General features: G+C 38.1%; 1 protein-coding gene across 1 annotated transcript in view; it reads right to left on the bottom strand.

Moving 5' to 3' along the window:
• The window catches only part of AMN1 (antagonist of mitotic exit network 1 homolog), a 52,601-nt gene extending 48,760 nt beyond the window's left edge, over nt 1–3,841 (bottom strand). Inside the window, exon 1 of the mRNA XM_007943173.2 lies at nt 3,716–3,841. Coding sequence (XP_007941364.2) covers nt 3,716–3,832 — 117 coding nt within the window. The 5' untranslated portion in view covers nt 3,833–3,841. The remainder of the gene's footprint in view (nt 1–3,715) is intronic.
• Between the last annotated feature and the right edge of the window lie 4,825 nt (nt 3,842–8,666).

Below are 8,666 nucleotides of genomic sequence, written 5' to 3'. Positions count from 1 at the left end.
TGCTTTACAATTCTATAAAGTGAGATATTAACTCCTAGAGAACTGATGAAATGAAAATGCTAATTTTCCTATAGAGATGCAAAGATTGCTGTTCAGCAGAGAAGACAGCCTCAGTGGTTAGTTTTATTGCCCTGTAAAACATGATCAAATTTTATCTAATTTATAAATTTTATTCCAGCATTGTTAGTGTGTGTGTGTGTGTGTGGGGGGGTAGTTAAGGTTGTATGTCAACTTGGCTGGGCAGCTGGATGTAATTATTCCCCATGGTGAGACTGGTAATTAACTCCATGGTGGAATGAATCTATTGGAGAAGCTAAGTAGCTGTGTTAAGGATGTGATTGCTTCTAGTATGTAAGAAGTAACTGATGAACATTTACCTGAGGTAGATACACTCCTTGGAGAGAACAATCATTGGAGAAAGAAGGGCTGTTTATACCCAGGGAGACAGCTAAGGTGGCAGGAGTGCATGGAAGGATGGACACAGGGAGGAGGTAACTATTGGGAGGAAGTGGGAGGGGAGCTGCTGCATTGGGGTAAATTGCAGTCAATGTCATGAGACAAAGTGTATGTGCACTGCTGTATGGAAAGTGAATTTGCTCTGTAAACTTTCACCCAAATCACAATTTTTAAAAAAAAGTTAAAAAAAGAAGCAACTCTGAGGTGGTCTCCAGCTTTTTGGCCTGCTTTAACCCTGCACGTAGCCCAGTTGTTGTTCAGCAACCTGCCATGCTTTGCCGATCTTGGGACTTAAAATGGACTTGAATCAATAGCCTGCCATGTGGTTTGGTAATATCAGGACTGTGCTTTTTCACGTGTTGACCTTGGGTTTGTCAGCCTCAGCAGCCAGCAGCTGCTTGAGTGAAGAGATGCCTCTAGCTTCAGTGGGCCAAGATCAAGAGGCAGAGCTGAAGCCCAAGGTCATGGGGCTTTCACCCAGCCCCTAGAGCCCAGCACCTTCAACTTTGACTTCTAACCTCCAAAGCTGTAAGTGAATAAACTCCTGTTTATTCAATCCATCCCATCTGTGGTGTATTTCTGTCAGAGCAGCACTAGATAACCAATTCAGTAGGTATAGATAGATAAATGGATGGATAGATTGTTGTTTTTTTTTTTTTTAATCTAGTTTTGCATTCCTGCTACCAAATATCACCAGTAGAGTTGATTCTGACACATGTATGCCAGAGTAGAGCTGTGCTCCATAGGGTTTTCATTGGCTGATTTTTCAGAAGTAGATCACCAGGCCTTTTTTCCAGGATACCTCTGGATGGACTTGAACCTATAACTTTTCAATTAGCAGCTGAGTACATTAACTATGTACCACCTAGGGATTCTGCATTCTTGCTACTTGTTTTATTAATAAGTTATTTAAGACTTTGGCACATGCTTAGTATTTGTGTGAAAATTGTTTTGTTGTAGTGAAAAAAATGTAACTGTTTAAAACAAATGTGTTTATTATGACAAAAGAGTTTTTACAAGATGGGGAAACACAGAGTCAAGAGGTCCTTGACAAAGTGCTTCCAAAAGCTATTCATTTACAAAGGCTCATAAAGACAAGCAGAACATTTGTGACTGGTTGATATCTACAGAGGTTGGGGATGGTTAGAATAAGGTTATAGAAAAGCACAGGGCTTTGTGAGGATCCAGGCACAGATTAGAGAAACATTTTTTGAGAAGGAACAAAGGGGGCATTTTCTGAGAACTGTCCATCACTAAAGTCTTATGCTTAACACCTGTACTAGTTGAGTAACTTTTTTTTTTTTTTATCAGCCATTTCTAATTAAAAGCTCATTTTCTTAGAACTTTTAGACAAGCAGTTTCTGGAGAATTGCTTGTTTCTAGGTCAAAGGCAAAGTGAAAATTTTACAAAAGTGATAAGCTGCCTTGTATGACAGAAACAGCATGGAAAATCCAAAGCAGAGTGAGTTTCATTCATAATTTCATTAGAGGCCTTTGTTCCATCAAATACCTTAAATTTACAATACTCCTTATCAGTTTTAACATTTTTAGAATTAAGTTTTGATGCTCTGAAAGATTAGAGCAAAGGGGTTGTTGTTGTTGTTGTTATGTGCCGTCGAGTAGGCCCCGACTCATAGCGACCCCTCCTTGGGTTTCCGAGGCAGTATCACTACGGAAGTAGGATTGCCCAACCTTCCTTCCGAGGAGTGGCTGGTGGGTTTGAACCACCAGCCGTCTGGTTAGCAGGCAAGTGTCTTAGCCACTATGCAAAGGGGTAGTTTTTATAAAACCTGACCTTCATAAAGTTAAAAAGTAAATTATTTAGTAAATACAAAAAGTATGCATACTCTCTTTGAATCAAGAAAGAAAACAACAATAGTATCTCAACATTAGGTCACCTCCCTTGCATTAGCGCAATTTCCTGCCTATTTTAGAAGACTCAAGTTCCCACCTTGTTGGAGACCAAAAGAAATATTTTAAAAAGGACATGACTGCAAGGCACATGTTCTAACAGCAGGTAGAGAAGGCAAGGCCTCTCTTAAGGTTGAATGCCTACTTGGCAGAACTTTGTGTGTTAAGGTCAAAACATTGTTGCAGTAAAGAATGTTGATTATCTTGATGGAATATCTCATACTTTTGAATAATGTACCTTAGTTATTATTTCATACCTCAGAATAATGTATTTTAGTAATCATTTACTATTCCTGTAATAGCTTTTAGTCCAACTAATCATCCATTACCTCCGGGTCCGGGAAAGAGTAAAATTTTAACTTTGTAGAAAATACCTGATTGTAATAAGCAAATTCCAAGAATAATGATGTAATTATGTGTTAATGTATAAATAAAGTAGAAGAGATACATCAGGGGTTGCTCTCACAGAATACTCAGAGCGTCCGCCTGGCCCCCTTTTCTCTTGATCCTTTAATCTTTTCGAAAGTATTGCTTTGTTTCATGACCTGTGCTGCCGTGCTGGACGCGGCACTACCTGAGTCTACTACAGTAGACCTGCTGTCATCTCAGTTGATTTCAAGTTCATATGACCTCATTTCCCAAGCAATACATTAACTACTCTGAAACAGTCCTCATAAAACCTCTGTGAATAATTACTTTTTTTCACCTTCTCCCTTATTTTACAATTAAGAGGACTGAACACCAGAGTCAGAAAAAATGACAAAGCTAGGATTTCAATTCAGGTGCAGGTCCATACTATGCCTACTGCCCTATAGAAAAGTCAATTAAAGGGACAGGTATCCTGAAGGTTTGCTTAGTTGGAGGGAAAGGAGTGAAGTTTCCTGGAGAAGAATGAGACATCCATTAATGGATTATAAAATCAACTTTCATGAAGAGTTGTGATCAACACTTTTTAAATAACACATATAATGAAATGAAACAGAAAATACTAAAGTATACAGCACACAGTATTGTTATATATATATGTGTGGCTTGTGTATGGGACCATGATGTAACATGTATTTCTTACTTTTGCCTTAAGCAAAAATTTTACATTTTTAAAGAAGATAGAGGTCAAGGTTGCTGGTACTATGAAGACAAGGGAAATAACTGAGAGAATGGTGGGAAAATGTTTTTTAGGAAGTATTTCTTATGAACTTTTCGGTTATCTGGAGGAAAAATAAACTGATGTTTTACTACATTTAAAAATGATTGTGAATCCGACTATGCACCATTGCTCCAAAAATCTGAAACCACACTCATATAGCAAAATCTAGTATGTTTGGTTTAAAGTTAAAAATCCTCTTACCTCACTTATATTTGAATCTGTTATCTGCCCCTGCATGCTCATTATTTTGATCAGTCTATCTTTTATGTTGGGAGGCAAAGGCTTAATATCTGTGATATATCTGGAAATATTCTTCATGAAGCACCAAAGGCATCTGAAATGAAAATACAATAAAGTAAGTTACATTTTACTGATTCCCAACACTTACTCTAATGCTTGCTAGCACTCAGCCCTTACGTAAAATAGGGTGTACACTTTATATTAGTATTTACAGCTGCAGCTCTGCAAGATTCAAAAGCCTAGTCTTTGCTTATAATGAACAAGATGCTCTTCTACACAGGTGCACATATGTGTTATGATCTCCCTCACCTGCTCCCTAGCTACTAATGAACTCAAGGGAAAGTATGTGCTTTAGTGAGAGATAATTGCCCTCTGAAGAAACTCAGAACTTTTTAAAAACTATTTTTGTGGGGTAAAGGGGGAAGGAATGCTACTGAAGTCAGTAAAATAGCCATCAAGAGATGGTCACCCACCCTAAATTTAAAAAAAAAACAAACTCACTGCCGTCAAGTTGGATCCAACTCATAGCGACCCCTCCTTGGGTTTCCCAGGCGGTAACACTATGGATGTAGATTGCCCAATCTTCCTTCCGAGGAGTGGCTGGTGGGTTTGAATCGCCAGCCTTCTGGTTGGCAGTCAATTGCCTCAGGCACTATGCCACCAGAGCTCCCTACCCACCCTAAATAGTAAATAATGTCCATTACCTACAGGGCCCTTCTACTTTTATTACCCCTTTTTACCTTTTAGTCCCCGTTTTATTGCCCTTTTCCCCTACTTGATCTCTATACATGTTATTTGGCATGTTCTGTTAGTATATTAACCCTGAGACAGAGGTATGCTGGTGTTTCTCTTTCATGGTGCTAAGTGAGGCTTGCTTGCATGCAATAGTAAGATGACACTCTGGGGCAGAAGCCTAACTTCCAGGAACTTTTTTGATGAGGATGCTTACTGTTCTACTCATCCCTGTCCTGTTTATTCTGTGAGTAATAAACATCTGATGACCATGGAAAAGCAGGTGGTCTGTGCTCTGCTGGCGTAGTGGATAAGGCACTTGACTGCTAACCACAAAGTCAGTGGTTCAAACCTACCAATTGCTTCACAGAAGGAAGACTGGGCAATCTATTTCTGTAAAGATTTACAGCCTCGGAAATCCAATGGAGGGTACTAGAGTCGGAAATAACTCGATGGCAGTGAGTTGTTTTTTTTATACTTCATTTATTAAAATGCATTTTAAACGGAAAAAATATATATTTCTCCTAAGACAATCTCTCTAATTCTAATAAACTGTTATCACTAGGATTTCAATCACATATTCCCAAATAAACAGACAACTGTGGCCCACTAATTTAGAAGTTTCTCTTTAATCCTTCCAATTCATTTTCATTATTTTTCTTAAAAATTATGTGGGTAATGAGATCACTAGAGAAAGATTTGTAACCACAAGATTACTCAAACAGTACAAATCACAGAGAGGTCAAACTAAGTCCCAGGACAGTATAAGTATAATGTAGAGTAGGAAGAGAAGGCAACAACAAAAAGTGATTTAAGGATTGTCAAGACCCATCTAACCAACTTACTCCATACAGAACCTGATATTCTACCTCTTGGAGAAACTCATACTTTAAACAAATAAAAATCTGTTTTAATTTCTATGTATAAATACCTTCCCATATATAATATTTTACCTTCAATGAATAAATAGCATATACTTGGTTTTTTTTTAGTGCAATCTTTATTTCCCCTTTTCTCTTTTGTTTGCCTCTGTCTTTCCCTCTTGTCCCCTCCCCCACCATTATTTGTTGTGTGTCTTCCAGTCAATTCCAATTCACAGTAACCCCAAAGGACAGAGGAGATCTGCCCCATGGGTTTCATGGCTGTAATCTTTATAAGGAACAGATTGTTAGCACTTTTCCCCACAGATCCACTGGTGGGTTTGAACAGATGACCTTTCAGTTAGCAGCTGATTAACCCTTGCACCACCAGGGATCCTATTCTAACCTTGAGTATATTTTTTCTTATTTTTCTCTATGCTTATGTTCACACACACACACACACACACACACACACATTTACAGAGTTAAACCAAAAAAACCAAACCCACTGCCATCAAGTTGATTCCAAATCACAGCAACACCCACTGGGTTTCTAAGGCAGTCAATCTTTATGGAAGTAGATTGCCCCATCTACTGCAGAGTGGCTCGTGGGTTTGAACCGCCAACCTTCTGGTTAGCAGTCAAATGCCTTAGGCACTGTGCCACCAGAGCTCGTTTTTACAGGGCTGGGGGTGGTAATCTTTTTATAAAATGGCACCATAGTATACTCACTTTCCTGCATCTTCTTCCATCCAGTAATATCTTATGGAAATCCTTCCAAGGCACCAATTTTCGTTACACTTCTTTAATGGCTACGTAATATTTAACATTTGGATAATTTATTAAGTCATTTTCCTACCAATGAACATTACCAGTTTCTAGGATATGTTTATATTGTAAGATTGTTTTCCAAAAAGTCTGTTAACAGTTCACATTTCTGTCAGGAAAGCTGAAGGGTATCTTCACCGCTATACACGTCCCTCTAGCAATATTCTATGTAGTTAAGAGATGTCTGGCCACCAGTCTATTATTTGTCTAACTTTATTGATAAATATGGGAAAATATCATCTCTTTTTTAAAAAATTTGTTAAAGTTTTCCTGTGGCCAGGTATATGATTGATTTTGTGTATGTTCTGTAAGTATTCAGAGACTGTATACTCTCTGGGAAATGTAATGTTCTTTTTCTTTGTGTGCACGTGTATATATGTACATAAATATCTCTTTCCATGTAAGTATATGTGTGTATACACAAATATATTTTATGTATAATTTGCTTATTGATAGTATTATTTCATTCCTCTTTGTTCTTATTTTTTTCTACTAAATCTGTAGAAATCTTATTTTACAATACTTGTTAAATTTTCCTCTCATTTCACTAGTTTTTGCCAGTTGATTGTTTTTGTAAAATATTTCAAAAATACAGAAAAAAGTTAATATAAACCCATGTACCCATTAGCAAGTTTTTAAATATTAATATTTTATCATATTTGTGTTAGAGATTTCTTCTTAAGACATAAATCATTACAGATACAGTTAAATCTCCTTTGAATATCATTTCTCTCTTGTAGAGCTATCACTTTGAATTTCTTTTATACTCTTGTCCATAATTTTACTGTACTTTTAATACTAATGCATATATCCATTAATAACAAGTTGTCTTCTATACTTATAAAATCTAAGAATAGTATTAAGTCTCCTACCATGACTGAATTTACCAATTGTCCTTGATGAAAATTTTCCTTTTTGTATGACTATGGTGTTCATTGCAAATTCATGATCATTATAGAATATTCATTTTATCATCAAGTAATGTTCCTCTTTATCCATATTAATGTTTTTCACTAAATTCTAGTCAGTCTGGTTTTAATATTGTCCCACCAGCTTTTTTGGTTTAGTATTAGTCTATAAAATACTTCAACTCTTTATTTTAAAATCTTTGAGTCATTGTGTTTTACTATGAAGGAGCTCTCTGGTGACGAATTGCCTAAGGCATTTGACTGCTAACTATACAGTGGCGGTTCAAATCCACCAGCCACTCCATGGAAGGAAGATGGTGCAATCTACTTCTGTAAAGATTGCTGCCTCAGAAACCCAATAGGGGTCACTGTGAGTTGGAATCAACTTGATGGCAGTGGTTTTTTTTTAATTGCAAAAATCATATAGCTTCCTTTTAAGTTCAATTTGAAATCTCTGATTTTTTTAAACATAAATTTACTGTTTATATTTATTGTAATTGTAAAACTATTTGGACTTATTTCTACTAACTTATGATTCTAATTTACCAAATTTTTTCCTTCTCTTTTTTTTTTCTTACCTCCTGCCTTCTACTGCACTGACTGAGGCTTTTTTTAAAATTTCCTCTTTATCCTTTACTAGTGCTAAAGGGGCAAGAAGGCAGCATCTTCTAACTTTCTCTAACTCCACAAGAGGAAGATAGAGTCACTATCAGCAGCCTAAGGCCTGTTCTTATGAGGCCAGACATGCTGCCACCCTCTAGACCTCTTACCAACCTTGACACCAACCGTACCTCTCATAGTACCCACCACCTCTCTGCTGGGTTTGCAAATTCGCTGCAGTGGCCATATAGAACTCACAGATTATGGGGCTTAATAGGGAAGCAACAGGCTACAATTCAAGTTCAGGAACACATTCAGGACATAGTTCTTCAATCAGGACAGTCTCCCCTCTGCTGTGTCCTTAAACATGCCTCTCTGGGCCTTGGCCTCTCAGCCTGGCCTCTGCCTTTGTGGGCCAAGTAAGCCTATCACTCTGCCTCATGCATCTTGGTTCCACTGTTGCCGTCTCTCAGCAGCGTGCCTCTATCTCAGTAGCACGTCTCTCTCTCAGTAGCGCGTCTCTCTCTCAGTAGTGCGTCTCTCTCTCTCAGCAGTGCGTCTCTCTCTCTCAGCAGTACATCTCTCTCTCTCAGCTGCATGTCTCTCTCAGTTGGTAGTGAGAGATTCTTTTCTACCTCTAAGAGGGCTTATTTAAGCCTGGCAGAGTGGCAAAACTAACCAATCCCAACATCAAAATTCTACACACCTGAGAGAGAGCAAACTTCCCAGAAGATTACTTTATGCTGCTCCAAAAGAAATACCCCAGGTAGCTGACTTTAACAAGCAGGAGTTTAAATTACATGGTCCTACCCAGTAATTCGGGAGCTCTGGTAGCATAGTGGCTAAGACACTTGCCTGCTAACAAGACGGCTGGTGTTTCAAACCCACCAGCCACTCCTTGGAAGGAAGGTTGGGCAATCCTACTTCCGTAGTGATACTGCCTCGGAAACCCAAGGAGGGGTCGCTATGAGTCGGGCTGACTTG

Source organism: Orycteropus afer, unplaced genomic scaffold, assembly GCF_000298275.1.
Source record: "Orycteropus afer afer isolate SDZICR_OR568_19922 unplaced genomic scaffold, OryAfe1.0 scaffold00100, whole genome shotgun sequence".
NCBI classification, from domain to species: domain Eukaryota; kingdom Metazoa; phylum Chordata; class Mammalia; order Tubulidentata; family Orycteropodidae; genus Orycteropus; species Orycteropus afer.
This window is presented reverse-complemented; position numbering and strand designations above follow the sequence as displayed.